The 16514-nt window shown below is 37.9% G+C and overlaps 3 protein-coding genes, 1 long non-coding RNA gene and 1 pseudogene across 6 annotated transcripts; 2 read left to right on the top strand and 3 right to left on the bottom strand.

Annotated features, from left to right (window-relative positions):
• The first annotated feature begins 1449 nt into the window (after positions 1–1449).
• LOC131309753 (uncharacterized) lies at positions 1450–4693 on the top strand. Its single transcript, XM_058336358.1, has 2 exons — positions 1450–1912; positions 3463–4693. Exons 1-2 carry the CDS (start codon positions 1573–1575, stop codon positions 4353–4355), a joined length of 1233 nt encoding a protein of 410 aa, XP_058192341.1. The 5' UTR covers positions 1450–1572; the 3' UTR covers positions 4356–4693.
• A 1298-nt stretch (positions 4694–5991) lies between these two features.
• On the bottom strand, positions 5992–7372 carry LOC131309758 (GEM-like protein 4). The gene is made up of 4 exons (XM_058336363.1): positions 7228–7372; positions 7056–7124; positions 6521–6795; positions 5992–6439 (listed from the first exon to the last, which is right to left on the bottom strand). The coding sequence occupies exons 2-4, from the start codon at positions 7111–7113 to the stop codon at positions 6263–6265; spliced, it is 510 nt and encodes a 169-aa protein (XP_058192346.1). The 5' UTR covers positions 7114–7124; positions 7228–7372; the 3' UTR covers positions 5992–6262.
• LOC131309760 (uncharacterized) lies at positions 7372–12772 on the top strand. 2 transcript variants are annotated; one of them, XR_009194997.1, is made up of 3 exons: positions 7372–7777; positions 11654–11733; positions 11961–12772. It is a non-coding gene; the product is annotated as an uncharacterized LOC131309760 (long non-coding RNA). The 2 variants fall into 2 exon arrangements; XR_009194996.1 differs by lacking the exon at positions 7372–7777 and having other exon boundaries at positions 11611–11733.
• Positions 11604–13183, bottom strand: LOC131309756 (GEM-like protein 4). Of its 2 annotated transcripts, XR_009194994.1 has the most exons (5): positions 12930–13183; positions 12749–12817; positions 12350–12621; positions 11993–12261; positions 11604–11778 (listed from the first exon to the last, which is right to left on the bottom strand). XR_009194994.1 is itself a non-coding variant. In XM_058336361.1 (4 exons), the coding sequence occupies exons 1-4, from the start codon at positions 13048–13050 to the stop codon at positions 12085–12087; spliced, it is 639 nt and encodes a 212-aa protein (XP_058192344.1). In that variant the 5' UTR covers positions 13051–13183; the 3' UTR covers positions 11604–12084. The 2 variants fall into 2 exon arrangements, 1 of the variants encoding a protein (XP_058192344.1); XM_058336361.1 differs by having other exon boundaries at positions 11604–12261.
• Positions 13184–14460: 1277 nt separating this feature from the next.
• Positions 14461–16500, bottom strand: LOC131309754 (GEM-like protein 7; annotated as a pseudogene).
• Positions 16501–16514: the final 14 nt, after the last annotated feature.

The raw sequence follows: 16514 nt of genomic DNA on the forward strand, positions 1-16514 counted from the left end.
GGTATTCTTTGACTTAGAATGATTGTAAAACTTATAACTTGATTTACTCTTTTGTCACGACCCAAATCCGATGGGTAGAAATTCCTGACATGACCAGTGATTTAAAAATCACCCTGATATCACACAACAACAAAAAAATATTATCATTTTTTTATTCAAAACTCTCAGGACCGTAAAAAAAAAAAGTATTCAGAGTTGTCTAGCGTGCTCACCGATTACAACTTTAAAAATTACATAATTGTGGCTCGCATACACAAACGCTACTCATTAACACATTATTTCCTTATTTAGCCATGACAACTGATATCTTTCACCCTCAACGGATAAGCCTTCTTTAACCCTGATTTCCTGAAAAGGTTTTATGAAATACAAAACCAATTCAGTAAGTTACGATATACTGAGGTTACATAAGAAAATATGGGATAATTTGAATAAAGCATGCAGAGCATAATCTCAATTACCATAAAACGTGGCATCAACATAAAACCTGGCATAATCAAAATAAAACATCCCATAGACATAAAATCAACAATATTTTTTAACTTCCAGGCTCGAATCCGTAATGAGCGTAATACCGACGGTAGCATGGGGAACGACCCCAACAAAACAAGGAAAATGATATCAAATCCACAGGGATACCCGGTAGTATCCATCGATAGGCGCCAAGAGCAACTCACTGGGGGGTTCGTCCTCCTTTTAATTATATCTTTGGGAGGTTTGTCCTCCTGGGGGGGGGGGGGGGGGTTGTGTGTCCTCCTTCGGGGGGTTTCTTCTCATTTTATAGGGCGACACATCTATGCGCTTAGATGTTCTTTCTGTTGGAATGTCTGATCTGTAGACTCTCAATCTTTTTCCATAGGGATCTTTTGATGAATTAGGCCTCTCAACTTTTGGCAAAAAAAAAAAAATGTTGAGGACGAAGGTTACCGTTTTGTTATTACTCCATCTGTCCTTAATTGCTGGTCCTTATTTCCTTTTATGGATGTTCCAAAATTAGTGTCTATTTTAAAAAGTCAACATAAAAAGTTATGCAACATTACTCTTTTACCTTTTCTTATCTACATTAAAAAGTGTCATGTCAAACATATAGTAAGGACAAACAAATTGAAACGGATGGAGTACAATTTACAAGTAAGAAAATTCTGTAGTGCATGACTCTATAAGACATCCTGTAGAGCGCACACGGGTCATCGATTTTGACAATGAATGGTTGAGATATGATTTTTAATTATGACCAGTAAGAATCATTTATTACCAGTCATAACTGATTTTTAATCTGGACCGTCGATTGGACCGTTGATTGGTAAGATCAATGGCTATGCACTGCACTACAACAACTGTTGGGCGGAGGATTCCTGGGTCCCTTCCAGGTAGGCAAAATAGGGGTATTTAGGTAAATTGGAATATAACATGGGGGTATGTCGGGTATATAACACCACTCGTGGTTGGTTCCCATTTCTCAGCTCTCCGGCTCTGCCCTGCTGGTATACGGCGAAGAGCAGAGCAGATTAGGATTAGGGTTTCGGATCAAACCCTTATCTTCCCTCCTCGTAGGGCTTCCCTCCTCCGAAGATGGCGTCGTCGTCGTCATCGGTGTGCATAAACGATTCTCTGAGGGACGACGAGCTCAGAGCTATACTATCGAGGCTTGAAACCGCCAAGGAGAAAGAAGTGTTCGGTCTGGTTTGCAAGCGTTGGCTCCGTTTGCAGAGCTCCGAGAGGCGCAAGCTCTGCGCCCGCGCCGGGCCCCACATGCTCCGCAAGGTGGCCGCCCGATTCAGCCGCCTCCACGAGCTTGATCTCTCCCAGTCCGCGTCGCGCTCCTTCTACCCCGGCGTCACAGACTCCGATCTCTCCTTCATTGCCAACGCATTCCCCTGCCTGCGTCTCCTCAACCTTCAGAATTGCAAGAGTAACTACCAGCCCCCACAATTTTTGTTTTTTCTATGGGTTTCTGTTTAGTTTTGATTTTTGGTGTTCATAAGGCATATAATTTATACAGTTAGAGCATCTCCGAGAACCAAATATAGATTTAGTGATACATTTGACAAGTTAGGAGCCACTTGCGACACATGCGCTCCTAGAGACTCTTCAAATCTTAAGTTTGTGACTTGTTATTTGACTTTAAGGGACCCACTTTGTTATGAGTAGTGTAATCTGAAGAGTCATTTCTCACGTTTCATTGAAGAGTGAAGAGAGCTGCACCAAAATGGTGTACCGAGTTTAGTACATCCCTTGGAATGCCTTTTACTAACATGACACTACAAATATGGTTTGCTTTTGATTTTGCTAGGACCTTAGGAGATGCTCTTATGAGGTTGGGTATCTTATGGCTTATGTGGGAGTATGTGTTTTCTATATTAGTTATTTAGTTATCTGTGAGAAGCTTCTGAATAATTGCTGATATTTTCTTTTAAAATTTGGAGCGTCTGCGATAACAGAATTTTTTTTGGCCAGAATTTGGTGTAATGTTGCATTTTTCACGCTTTTATTAAGCTTTCGGATGTCATTTCTCGTAGGTTAGAAAGTCAGAGAAACAACTTTAATTGGCTTAAAGGAGTTCAGGGTTAAGTGAGCTGATTGCCAAAGTGATACTACTATAGTACTATGCTCTGACTTAGCAAAAAAGGAAAAAAAAAAGAAGATACTACTATGCTCTTGATTGAGTGTTCAAAAAGCAGTACGTTTCGTTCGAATTTACTATTTGGAAGTGGGAATAAAGTTAATTTAAAATAGGCGCTCACATTTTGTTATGCACTGTAGCTTATCAAAATAAACATTCCATGCTATGTTGGGAAATACAAAAATTGTGTATCAAGGTTATTACTAGAGTTTGATGTCTCTCTAGGCCATTAGGGGTAAACTACTGCATGTTTCCTTATAGTTTCATGCAGAATGATCATTGGTTTGTTCTAGAGTTATTACAGTTTGACAGGAATTAAAAGCATTGGGGTAATGAGAAATCATTCTTCCGGATGTATCTGTAATCTTACGAGCAATGCAGGCTTGGGTATCTTGCTAGGTTGAGAGTATTAAAACCATGTGAACTGTAGCAGATCTCTTTCTCTTCAGAAAATAACTAAGTGAAATGGAAAATGTTGAATGTGAGGCAATTTTTGTATTAGCATTGATCTAAAAATTTAAGGGGTTGCATGAATTTGAGGTCCCTATGTTATAGAGCTGCTTCTTGTACGTCTTATTGTATGTAGGTCATGGTTTCTGGTGTTCATGAAAATTAGTCTTTGAAATGATCTAAAATTTGGCATCCTATTCCATGTAGGTCATAGTTACTGGTTTCATGAAATTTAAGTATTTGAAATGATCTGAACTTTGGCATCCTTTGTAAAGAGCATTATCCTTAAGTTCTTTGAGTCAAGAAGTCTTTTATCCCTTTCATGCGACAATTAACAAAACCTCTATGCTGATTGCTCACTTTTTGGTCGTGCTAATCTTGTTCTTTAGGTATCACTGATACTGGAATGGCAGCTATTGGGTGCGGTCTTTCTTCTCTACAATTCTTAGATGTATCGTACTGTAGAAAGCTAACAGACAAGGGGTTGTCAGCTGTTGCCGAGGGCTGTTGTGACTTAAGAAGCGTGCATCTCTCTGGTTGCAGATCTGTTACTGATGCAGTGTTGCGGACTTTTTCCAAGAACTGTCATAACCTAGAAGCTTTAGGTTTGCAGGGATGCACCAACATAACAGACTCTGGGCTCATTCTTCTTGTTGCCAGTTGTCAAAAGATAAAGTACTTAGATGTCAATAAATGCAGTAATGTTGGAGATGAGGGGATATCCAGTGTATCCCAAGCTTGTTCATATTCTCTGAAGACGCTCAAGTTGTTAGATTGCTATAAAATTGGAGACGAGTCTGTATTATCCTTGGCCAAATTCTGTAAAAACCTAGAAACGCTCATAATTGGTGGTTGCCGAGATGTATCAGATTTGTCCATAAACTTATTGGCCACTGCTTGTGGTCAAAGTCTCAAGAACCTTCGGATGAATTGCTGTGTAAATGTTTCCGACTCTTCATTGAATTGCATCCTCTCTCACTGCAGAAATCTGGAGGCTCTTGACATTGGGTGCTGTGAGGAGGTGACTGATGCTGCTTTTCAGGGATTAGGCAATGACGGATTTGAGTTAGTTTTGAAGGTTTTGAAGGTCAGTAACTGTCCAAAAATAACAGTGGCTGGGATAGGCCTACTTTTGGATTTATGCAACTCTCTAGAATACCTTGATGTGAGGTCTTGCCTGAATGTCACAAAGGCAGGTTGCGATGAGGCTGGATTGCAGTTTCCCGGTCATTGTAAAGTTAATTTTTCTGGGAGTATAACAGAACCAGACATTCTACTATGAAGCTAAGCTTGGATGTCCGACGCCTCGAGAATTCACTTCTGATAATATGCTATACAGCTATGGTGGGCAATGAACATACTGGTTCAGTGCAAGAACCAGTGGGATATTGCTACTTTCGGCATGTGCTCGTCCTTGTTATGTATAGGCTTCAGATTTCTGGAACATGTTGACCTGGTTTCATGTTTGTCACATAGAAGAATTTGTTTATTAGTCTGTACACTATTGTTGGCTCTTTTTTCTGTATCTGTTTTATGTTGGTAAATAATCTTGTAATTTACTCGCACATGTTGATCTCATCTGGATTCTGGGATGAATATATGAACCTGTGTCTTTGTAAACAACTTTGCAAACAAAGATTTTTGGTCCTTTTTTTGTCATGTACAAGAAGCTTTTATCTGGAACATTTAGTATGGTGAGGGATAGAACAATGAAAACATAATTAGAGATTATACTTAGCAAGTGCCTACTTCCAAACGAGGCAAAATATAGTTTAGATTCTCAATGCAATTTTGTGACTGGTCTCTCTTTTCTCTCCCTCTCCCTCTCCCTCGGTTAAGGTTGAAGCTGGGGGGAGAATCCTTTGCTTTTTTTTTTTTGCCTGTAAGTTTTGTGGATTTAAACTCCGCAACAGAGGATTTTATTCGATGCATTTCTGTCTAAACCATGAACAAGTTAAGCAGGAAGATAGAGACCTCAGGGGGAGAAACTTGTTTAATTTACATAAAGAGAGGTTGCTACCCCCTTGAAGGAAAAACAAGATTTGGAGCCATGGTCTATTTTTGTCCAAAAGTCAGTGCATCTTCTTCTCACATTTGTTGCTGGAGAATATAGGTTCTTTTGACTTTTTTGTTTTGGAGGTAAGTCTCTTCAATTTGGGTTTTCTAGCTATATTCTATTATTGTAAATATTTCCGTCAACCAACCAACCAGTTCTTACTATCGTTTCTTTGTTTGGTATGCAGGATGGTTGATGATTGGCAGGCAAATGATTAGTTTGTGGTTCAAGGAGAATACTTAGTAACCGTGTCCACCAACCTTACAAATTATCAAGCACAACAGAAACCAGTTAAATGATGAGAGATAAATTAAGGAATATATTGAAAGCAACTGTTTTCTGGCCTGGTGTTGTGGAATTCATGTTAAAGACACGTGAAGTTTTTCTGAACTCTGAACGGGGTGCTCATTGGATCATCATACCATGGGACATTATTTCAGCCTGGCCTTTTTTTGTCTTTTTTGTAATTGTAAAAGCATTTCTCCTCCGGTGAGCGGTGCTACACTTTTTTGTTGGTTGTTTCAGAAATTTCAGCTGGCATTTGAGATTTAACTATTTTATGCCAATTGAGGCTGTGTTGAATGGATAAGTTTGTAAGTGATTTATGTGTGTGATCTAATAGTTCTTGCGTGCTTATTGAACTTGTCACTTCCTCGCTATTCTGTTTTTACATCTGCACTTGATTGTCCTTTTTCTTTATGACTACTTTGTTGGCTGCCCTTGCACAAACTTGTGTGGTTAAGTCTTCTTATTAGCAAGATTGTATCTGTGGTTTCTCCAACTTTCACGATTTCATCAAACTTCCTAGAAACAATATCGTGCATCATAATCTAGTACTCAACCGGGATAAAAATCCTCTATTAATAGGAAAGCTATTCATCATTTTACTTTTTTGCCTATCTTCTCCTGGAAAACAGGCTAGCTGCCAGGTAATATTCATTTCATATGCTGGAGATGATTCTGCATTGCCATAATGCAATTGAAGCGAAATGATGCACAGGATGCCAAAGCCCAAGTAATTGAAATTGTTCATAACTGCAACTACTAATTCTCTCAGTATGGTTTGGTTTCTGATACTAAAACATCTGACTGAGCGGATGAAGGGAAATAGTTCTGTTGGAGTGATTTGTAGGTCATTGAATCTGATAAATTGCCTGCTGAAGATATGTGAAAGTTTTCCGATAGTTCAGGAACCCCATAAACCAGAAATCAAAATTATCCACGGTAACTATTTCTATGTACTTCCGTGATGGTCTCTTTACGTTTTGGCTTTCGTTGGCTCTCAACACCTTTCCTACTGGGATTGTCACCTGCATAGAGAATTACCTACTTTGAGACCTTAACAACATGGAGGCAGTATACATAATAATTATATATGGATTTTAGCTCACCTTGTAACGAATTCTAATCAACTCGCCACTTGGGGAAGAAAATTTGATGGATCTCTCACTACAGAAGGCAACTTTGTCAGTGGAGATAAAGAGGAGGCCTGCTAAAGGGCCTGCTGTTGTTGATAAATAGCATTGAGAAGCCTTTAGCAGCTTCTCTCCCTCTCTAACATTAAAGTGGTGCTTGAAAATCTTCTCCACTCCACCTGCTTGAAGAATTTTAGCCCCCAAGCTCAATTTCCCCTTGACAGTTTCAGAGATCTTTGGCCCCAATCTCACTGCAATTTTCAGAAGACCAAAAAAGACCGGAAATTTTGCATATTTCATTATTAAGGAGGCAGGGGAAATGCAAGCAAATCTCGATATTTTCAACCAAATTCTAATTTTATCTTTGATTCAAAAGTTTTCTGGTTGTTTTCCTGCCATCTTCTTGGCAGCAGTATAAATTGAGATGTAAAAATTCGATGGACATCAACAAACTAGTAAATAACTTTCGAGAAAGGAAATAATTGTTCACTTGAATTTATAAAATAGTTACCCTGATCTCGGATGCCATTTGCAAGGTTGTCTTCTTTTCCTCCAGCTTTGTTCATCATATCTTCTTTATCTGCACATTAATCACAATCAAATGCGTACACGCTTGTTGCAGTTTAACCATTGAAAAGTGGCAAGTGAAAAAACTCGTTTTCGAGAATATTGGAGATACTGACTCTGTTTCAGTTTCAGAGATCTGACATGGTATTGGGTAGCTGGGTGGTCCTGTAAAAGCCTTTTTGGTGTCCTCTCAGCTTGATATGTGATTGAGCTGGTCGAATTTTTTTTTGTGATGTTAAGAGGGAAGTTTTCATGTATATTGTTTCGCTGTTTCTGGATTACTCTTTAGTAATAGGGCTGTTAATACAGCTGTCCCCAGAGTCACTGCTGGAATTCCCAAACCTTGTGCTAGAATCCGGTTATTCATATTCTTCAATTGCTTCAATCTGATTCTGTTTTTAGAATGCTCTTTAATGGCCAGGTGTCAAGGCTGAAGAGATGCTTGAGCGAGTGATGGTTCAAACAACGGATTCAGTAAATGCATATATAGGGACGAAGGAAGGTTGGTTGATCTTAGCTTTTAGCTGCATGAGTCATCTAAGCCTCATCAACATGTGTCTGTTGTCTTCTAGAAAGAGATTTAAGATAGGTAAAGTCTTCTATTGCATGGGGTAGCATTTCAAGAAGGACACGTTGCATGCTTGCTCTTGCTGACTGTGTGTCAAGGTATGGTTTAACCTTTTGAGCTAGCATTTAGCTTTCTGATGTCACGCTCGCGGAGGGCTAAAGCAAAGCAAGTTAAGTGGGATTGCTCGCACATACTTGTTAAGTATGCAAAACCACTTTAGAAAAGAAGTGGAACCCAGTGCCCAAGCTCCTGATTAAAGTACAGTTGGGAGAGGTAGAATGTTGTAGTTACAACTTTATTTTTTTCCAAATCCTCATCCCTCTGGGCAAGCGGCTGGTTTCTAATTTTGAGAAGCTTTATTCCTCTGATTCTGGAACCAAGCCATAGTGCCTAGGGCATTGTGTCATCTGTGATATACTGCATTAAACTACGAGGGCTGCTTTTCCCCCCCCGACACCCCACCCCCCCCCGGCCCCACACCCCATTTCCCATATTACCCCCTCCCCCCCTCCCATTTTACTTCTCCTGCCCCTCCCTCCTCCCATTTACTTTTTTTTTTCTTTTTCTCTCTTTATTTTCTTTTTGTTTCTTTTCGGCTGGATTTTTTTTTTTCGTTTTTTTTCTCTTTATTTCCTTTTATTCCTTCCACTTTGAATCTTTTTTTTTTTCAATTATTTTCTTTATTTGTTTCTTTTCCCATTTACCTCCCTTCTTTTTTTTTTTTGGTTAACTCAAATTCTATTTTCAATTAAGATTACAATTAGTGTTCGGGAACTAATTACGAAATGTATTTTGCAAACGACATACTAATCCAAAATACAAATGTTATATTTAGGATTACTTTTTTTTAACTATAGTACAATTTAATAAATTTGTTAACTATTATTTAGCATAAATCCTCTTAACTGATTCAGTAGTATGTTGCTTCAAATCACGTCTCTACTCCATAGGATTGCAAATGGCTGGTTTCTATTTTTTTTATAACTAAAACGGAAACGTTTTAGGGGCTTCGTAGGGGCTACTGTGCCAATGAGGGCAGTTGAGCCCCCCGGGTCCCACCTATTTTTTCATTTATTTTTTTATTTAATTACTTATACCTTATTTATTTAATTTCTATAAATACACCATTTGTATATTTAAAAATATAATTCAAGAATTAAGTGTTTTAATTTTCAATTCAGTTAAATCAGAGCAAAGATCGTTTTTATTATTATTTTATTTTAAATGGTCATAATGAATTTTTTGGTTTAAGGCCTTTCAACAAATACCCTAAGACTCATTATTTAGTTTCAAAACTCTCTTAGGGTGTCCATTGAAAGGCCTTGGAGCCAAAAATTTACTAGATCCATTTAGGATGAAATGATCAGAAAAATAACAACTTTGCACCGGTTCAAACGGATTGAAAATTGAAACACTTATTTTAGTAACTATATTTTTTAATCTATAAAGGTCAAAAAAATAAAAATAAAACAGTCGGATAAACATGATCAATTAAAACACTTTTTTTTTCTCTCAATTACTTTACAAAGCCTAAAATTAGACTTGAACCTATTATTAAAGAGAGAAAAAAATTCAAACTGGAAAGAACGAAAAGGAAATAAAATGAAAAAAAAAAAGAAACTGAAAATAAAATGAAAAAAAAAAACGAAACTGAAACTGAAAAGAAAAAGAAAAAAAAAAAACCAAACGGTAAAGAAAAAAAGAAAGAAAGAAAGAAGAGAGAGAGAGAGAGAGAGAGAGAGAGAGTACAGAGAGGGGTAGAATGGGAAAAGGGAGGTGGGGCCGGGGGGGGGGGGGTGTGTCAGGGGGGGGGAATAGCAATTTTCTTAAACTACCAAAACCACAAGGCCTAAGTCTGTTGAATTTGTACAAAGGTATGGTAGGCCTCTACATTTCTAGGAACTTGAGACTGAAGTTAATTGGTTTCTGCAGCAATCAGGTTCCAGAAAAATATATGTTGAATCTTTTTTGATTCAAACGCCTAGAAATGAAAATTGGTGTGAGTTTGAATTTGAAGTCTTGAAAAGGATTTGGAGATCGTGCTAAATGCAGGGGGCAAAAACACAATAAAGTTTTAGGTCAAACCATATCGTTAAACACGTAAACCCCCTTCTTATAGCTCCAGTGAGAGCCTTCTTTTACGAAGCCTCATTTATCAATGGAAGACAAATATTAGTAAATTATAAATTCTCTGCTGATTTGCACTCTGAGGGGAATAAGGCTTCCTTTTTTGAATTGGATTTGAAATCAAGTGTTACTTAACTGGACAGCAAAACTGACTAGTCACCAGTTCTCTATCTGATAGGACAAACCAAATAAATGGTTTTTCCAGTGTTACCATCCTTTTGGCATTCCCTTTTTCTCATCCTGACGTCTAAGGTATAGGGTTATGGGCCAGACAAATTAAAGAACCGTCGATGCTTTTCCATAGTCCATCTCAGAATGACAAGATTCTATACCAGTATATCCATGCCTACATAAAGTTAGTGGGAAATAATCTCCACATCACTGCCTTACAAGCACCTTTTTTTGCACATCCTAAAAAACTTTTCTGCTTCTTGATTTTGAAGGTATGAAATGCTGTCGATTTGTGAAGTGCTATTTGCCATTTTGCCTACTACGCTGTGACATGCATTTGAGTCATGAGAAATAGTAGTGTGGAAAGGCGGGCTGACATATTACTCTCAACCATTTATAGGTGTTATAGATTTGGTTCAAATTTTGTTTTTCAATTCATTTGACCCGCCTAACCTAAAAGATAGGTAAAACAAAAAGTAAACATGGTTTCAGGCAAAAATAGCTTAGAAATTATGTATATTGTTTGTTGCCTTTCCTAGTTTGACGTCGGAGATGTTAGAATATTTTCATGAATTGCATTTTTCACTCCAGAAATTTCCACTTTTAGATATCTGGTGACAAAGTTAGGGTGACCTTTTCTGTATATCTTGGTCAATGGAAAATATAGTGAAAGGATAAGGATTTTAGGGATTCTGTTGACGCAAGTACATTTCGAAATTTAGAAAGAACACTGACAAGAATGGTATTAGGAATTTTTTATTGGCAAGAACTGGAAAGGTTTTGTGACAAAATGGATGGGCAAACATTGAGCTCAGCTTTTATATGTTCCAGTTTTGATTTCTATGCACAGAAAGATACAGTATGACGCTAGGTTAACAATCTTGTGGTGAAAAATGTGTTGCAACATTCGCCTCGTAATTTTTCTTTTCTGTTGGTAATGTATTCCTAGTGTTGGGGTCTATATTAGTTAGTTGTAATTGGTTGTTATCAGTTATGAGCTTTCTAAGTTCTGATGTCATTAAATCTTAGGGAAGCTTGTCACAGACTAGAGTTCATTCTGAAGGCTTGACAAGTCGACAAGTTAAAAGTTGAAAAATTGCAGCAAGCTGATCATTCAAAATGGTGCATTTCGTGCATTTTTTACTCTTGTTTATTGGGCGGCTTCTGTTTTCAACACTTGAAACTCGTTTCATCAGATTTACCGAGGACAGCCAACTGCTTAAGCTGAACTGGAATCTGCTACACAGTTTAGAAACTTTCAATATCTCTATCTATCTTATTTTTACAATATAAGTGTGAGCTGAAACAATCTTGAGATTTGTTTAAGAAAAAAAAATTGGGAATGTTTAGTGAGGCCATTGTACTGGTTTTGAAAAGCGATCTTTGGAATGTAAACAAACTAACAAACTCGGGAAGGTAAATTTTGCTGTTGATCAAGCTGCAATAGAGCTAATGGTTGATCAGCCAACTGATTGCTTGTGTACTGGGATCGGTCTTTTCTCATCGCGTAAAAATCAAATCATAGAACAGTGAAACAACTGCCTACTGAAAGAATCCATCTCAATATGAGCAAGGAATTGCCATTGTAAAAGATCTTAAGAAAGCTCTTTCTGTGATCACACTTCCTAGCAAGAAATTTTTGATGTCTTGTTGATAGTAAATTTTCTGATTTACAGATTGTCCACGTAAGTAGCTCAATGGATTCCATTTGCACTACTAGCATACAACTTTCCAGGGAAAGCGGCTAGCTGCCAAGGTACCATGCATTTCATATTCTGTAACTGGCTATACATATTACTCCCTCCGTCTCAAAATGTTTGTCCGGTTCGCAAAACGAGGACTAAAAAATAATGCATTTCTTTTAAGAAAAAATTCAAACTTCTTTTGTAAATTAAAAGGACTCGTCGAGATCTAGTAAATTGTTGGAAAAATTTTAAATTTTTCTTGCAAAACTTGAATTATTTTTACATTCTTGTTTTGTAGACCGGACAAATATTTTGGGACAGAGGGAGTACTAGTAGACTACTCTTGCTTTGAAGCATAGCAACCCTAAGTAAAGAAATTTGTACAAAATAGTATCTAGTGTTATGCGGTGACTGAAGCTGTCTCATCGATCTTGGGAGAGTGCCTGCTGAAGATATTTGAAGGTTTTTCGAAAATTCAGGAATCCCATAAACCAGAAATCAAAATTGTCTTCTGTAACTACGTATATGTACTTCTGTGATGGTCTCTTCATGTGTTGGCTTTCGTTGGCTCTCAGTATTTTTCCTATTGGGATCAACACCTGCATAGAATAGATATTGGTTAAGCTATTTCCCATGTAGCAAAACCTTGAAGGCATGGAGTAATGTAACTATGCTATGTTGGCCCACCTTATAGTGAATTCTAAGCTCGCCTGTTGGAGAAGAGGTTATGATGGATCTCTCGCTGCAGAAGGCAACCTTGTCAGTGGAGATAAAGAGGAGGCCTGCTATAGGGCCTGCTGTTGTTGATAAATAGCACTGGGAAACCTTTAGCAGCTTCTCTCCTTCTCTAACACTAAAGTGGTGCTTGAAAAGCTTCTCTATTCCACCTGCTTTGAGAATTTTGGTCCCCAAGCTCAATTTGCCCTTTACAGTTTCAGCGATCTTGGGCCCTAATCTCACTGCAATCATAGCAATATACAATAAGTCTCATAAGAATTTTTCTGGCATTTTGTTGGATGGAAAAAAGTCTGATTGTATTGTAGTATCTAGCTATTCTGAGCCCAATTGAAGCAAGGAAATAGTTACCATGCTCTCGGATGCCATTTGCAAGATTGCCTGCTTTCCCTCCAAGTTTGTTAGTCCTATCTACTTTAGCTGCACATTAATCACCAAATGGTTAAACACGAGTCCTTTTTTTATCCTTTAAAAGTAGGAAGTAAAAATAGTTTTTTATTGTTGGAGTAATGGAGAACCTCTAGCTACTTACTCTTTTTCACCATCAAAGCTCCAGTTGAAGAAGAGGTAATACGGTTCACTAGAAGTCTTTTTGGTGTCTTCTCAGCTGGATATCCTACTGAGGTGACTGAAATTCCCACAACTTGTGCCATAAGCCGGTTGTTGATCTGCAGCTAGAAAATTGTAATAATGCTCTCTTAGTGTCAGATATGAAAGGTGAAGGTGTGGAGGTAGTTGGAGAGATGGTTCAAAGAATGGAATTTGCAAATATATTTAAGGGGAAAAAATAAGTTGGCTGGCCTTTACCTTTTTTGGTTGCATGAGTCATCTATTGCTCATCCACATGATTAAAGGGGGAGGGGGAAATTGGTTAAACAAAGATTGTTGCGGAAGGTGGTGTCTTTAGTTTCTTTTGAAAAGAGATTACAGAAAAGGATTTGTCCTTGTTTATGTGTCACCCTTATGCAATTGGTCAATTCGAGTAAAATGTTTCTAATTGGTTGAGTCAGCATTACCCTTAAATACATTTGAAAATGTTTCTAAAATGCTGACTGTGTGTGTGGGGTAGAGTGAATTAAGCTTTTTGAGGTGTCATTTTATCTTTCTGATGCCATGCCTCTTTCTTAGTGCTAATGCCAAGCAAAGGTTATAACATTGGCACATGCTCACAACAAACCTGTTTAGTGAACTAAACATTTATGAAAAGAGGTCAAACCCAGTTGATGTAGAGCTCATAGTATATGAGTTCATGGAAGGATGTGACCATTTGATAGAAGCACTGTCATTCTGGTCACCTTCCAACAATGGTATTCGGATAAGGGAACTTCAGGATGGTCCCCACATTTTCTTTTGAAAACAGCCAAAGAGTCAAACTCGATGCTTTGCTGCAACAAAGGGCAGATTTTGGCAAAAATCCAGCATTTAGGCTTTCAAAGGTGGGAAGTTGTTATTTTAGGAATTTGTATTTCGCTAATCTCTAAGTCTAGAAGGTTCTGTTTTACTCTATTAGCTAGCTTGCTTAGCAAGAATCTTATTTTCTCAAGTTTCCTAGTTTCATTTGGACTACAAAGGTTGTAAGGCCTCCTGGCTACTCGGTTGAGGGGCAAAGGATTCTATATGCAATTGGTTTGAATTCAAGCTTTACTTAACTGGACAGCCAAAGGGACTAGTCGCAAATCCACAATCTGTTAGGCGTTAGGACAAACAAACCAAATGCTTTTCCTGGTGACCGTCTAGCATTCCCTTTATCTTATCCTGAGGTCTAAGGGACAGGCTTTTAGGCCAGAAAGATTAATGAAGCTTAAATGTTTTTCAATGCCCCATCTCCTAATGATATACGCTTGATCATTTATGCATAGTTTTATTGTTAGGGGAAAAGAGAACCTCCACATGATCTCCTCGTCAAGCACATTTTTCACAAGTGGTTCAACAACTTTTCAGCTCTTCAATCAATTTTAGAAGTTAATGTGTTAGATTTGGTCTGTATAACATGGCAATATCTGCCTCCAGTGTGGCAACGTGGATTTGAGTCACAAGAACTAATCAGATTAACCAATCAAAGTTAGCTCTCGGGAGGAAAGGTTGCCAACCTATCTCGGCATCTCCTGGCACTCCTGCTAAGTGAAAGCATTTTGTAATTGGCAAGACTATGGATAGATTGGATTTGAGTGCCCACAAGCTTTCAAGGTATTTTATGGTCGAGTGCACTCCAAAATTAAGATAGAGGGGACACTTAAGAAAGGATTGGATTGTCGATATTTTGTTGGCTAAGATATGGAAAGTTTGATAATTAATCACAAAGCTTTGGTACCGTACTAGGTATTTTATCGTCTGTGATTTGGCACTTTATTACTGGTCTTGTGTCTGTATGAGCTGGGCTTAGTTGGGTGTTATGCTTTCAACGTTCTGGTATCTTCAAATCTCGGACTGGTTTGTTCAAGATGAAAGCTCGCGCTGAAGGCTTGATCTATCCACAAATTTTCTCCCGAAATTATCCTGTTTGATATTAGAAGACTTGCATACAAACTTGTGGTTAGCCATGTGTTTGTTTGATTCTTGTCCAAGTAGGGCTGAAGAGTTTAATTTTAATCATCTGATCTGCCAGTGCTTAAAATACACGATTGTTGGACTTATCACTTCCGTTCTTTTATAATTATATATTTACATGTTTGAGTTCCATTTCCCATTAGGTTTTTTTTTTTTTCAATTTAGCTTCTCGATCAAAAGCTCCAACCTAGAAAGTGAAAGACAGAGCTAATATGTGATGAGACATTAGTTTGCTTTTCTTAATGAGCAAAAACAAACTTATGAACTTGAAAATGGCTCTTACCTATAGAAACTCTCTCAATATGCAAGGAATTCCCATTTAAGAATTGGGGTTAAAACTAAAACCAGAAACTGATCTAAAATAGTAAGCTCTGTTGGCCACGAAATGTTAGATGGTTTGCTGATAACAGATTTTCTGGTTCACAGATGATAGGAAGAACCAGCTCAATGGTTTCCATTTCCACTATTTGGCATACAATTTTCTGGGAAAACACGCTAGCTGCCCTGTTACCATTGGTATAATTTAAATAGTAAGGATACTGATAATTGTCACAAACCACTAATAATAGACTTATCATTAGATTAGCTTTGCTTTGAAGCATAGTAGTCCATTTTACAAGTATCTGTAGTTTATAGGGACTGCAGATTCTTGTAGTACAGTTCCTATCCCTTGTTACACGTCCGTCTAGTGTTAGCAATACGAGTGGAGTTGTCGGGCATAGAGCTTGAGAGATTGCCTGCTGAAGATATTTGGAAGTTCTTAGATAATTGAGGGATCTGGTAAACCAGAAATTAAAATTGTCCGCTGTAGGTATTTCTATGTACTTCAGTGATGGCCTCTTTCACGTTTTGGCTTTTGTTGGCTCTCAATACTTCTCCCACCTGGATCAACACCTGCGTGGCGGAGATATTTGTTAGATATTTTCCATTTAATTTGAGACCATAAATGCATGGAATAATGTAACTATAGCGATGTCGACTCACCTTATAGCGACTTCAAGTAAACTTGCTGGTTGGAGAAGAGAATTTGATGGATCTCTCACTGCAGAAGGCAATTTTTGTCAGTGGAGATAAAGAGGAGGCATGCAATAGGACCTGCTGTTATTGATAAATAGCATTGGGAAGCCTTTAGCAGCTTCTCTCCTCTCTACACTGAAGTGGTGGTTGAAAATTTCTCTACCCACCTGCTTCAAGTATTTAGCCACCAAGCTCAATTTCTCCTTCAGAGTTTCAGTAATTTTGCGTCCTAATCTCACTGCAGTTTTCACAAAACCGAATAAGACTCTTATTCAAGTGTATTGTGATCATTATTGTATTTATTTTTCTGCCAATTTCTTGCATGAAAAAGTAGCAGTTAAGATGTTAATATGATTCTAGATACCAATATACGCAGGATAATTTTTTAGGAAGTAGTGTAACTTATTCTCAGGCTCAACTTAAGCAAGGAAGTAGTTACCACGCTCTCGGATGCACTTTGCAAGGTTGTCTGCTCTCCCTCCAAGTTTGTTCATCTTATATGCTTTATCACCATTTTTTGTTGAACACGGGTCTCCATTATAGATAATTTATT

The sequence above is a fragment of the Rhododendron vialii genome, chromosome 12a (assembly GCF_030253575.1).
Source record: "Rhododendron vialii isolate Sample 1 chromosome 12a, ASM3025357v1".
Classification (NCBI taxonomy): Eukaryota; Viridiplantae; Streptophyta; class Magnoliopsida; order Ericales; family Ericaceae; genus Rhododendron; species Rhododendron vialii.

Excerpts from the sequence above, each read along its gene's own strand:
- LOC131309753 (XM_058336358.1), top strand. The coding sequence starts at position 1,573 with ATGGCGTCGTCGTCGTCATCGGTGTGCATAAACGATTCTCTGAGGGAC. Across the intron at positions 1,913-3,462 it reads CAACCTTCAGAATTGCAAGA|GTATCACTGATACTGGAATG; the intron begins GTAACTACCAGC and ends CTTGTTCTTTAG.
- LOC131309758 (XM_058336363.1), bottom strand. The coding sequence starts at position 7,113 with ATGATGAACAAAGCTGGAGGAAAAGAAGACAACCTTGCAAATGGCATC. Across the intron at positions 6,796-7,055 it reads AAATGGCATCCGAGATCAGG|TGAGATTGGGGCCAAAGATC; the intron begins GTAACTATTTTA and ends TGAAAATTGCAG. Across the intron at positions 6,440-6,520 it reads TGATTAGAATTCGTTACAAG|GTGACAATCCCAGTAGGAAA; the intron begins GTGAGCTAAAAT and ends TTCTCTATGCAG.
- LOC131309756 (XM_058336361.1), bottom strand. The coding sequence starts at position 13,050 with ATGGCACAAGTTGTGGGAATTTCAGTCACCTCAGTAGGATATCCAGCT. Across the intron at positions 12,818-12,929 it reads AGCTTTGATGGTGAAAAAGA|CTAAAGTAGATAGGACTAAC; the intron begins GTAAGTAGCTAG and ends ATTAATGTGCAG. Across the intron at positions 12,622-12,748 it reads AAATGGCATCCGAGAGCATG|TGAGATTAGGGCCCAAGATC; the intron begins GTAACTATTTCC and ends CTATGATTGCAG.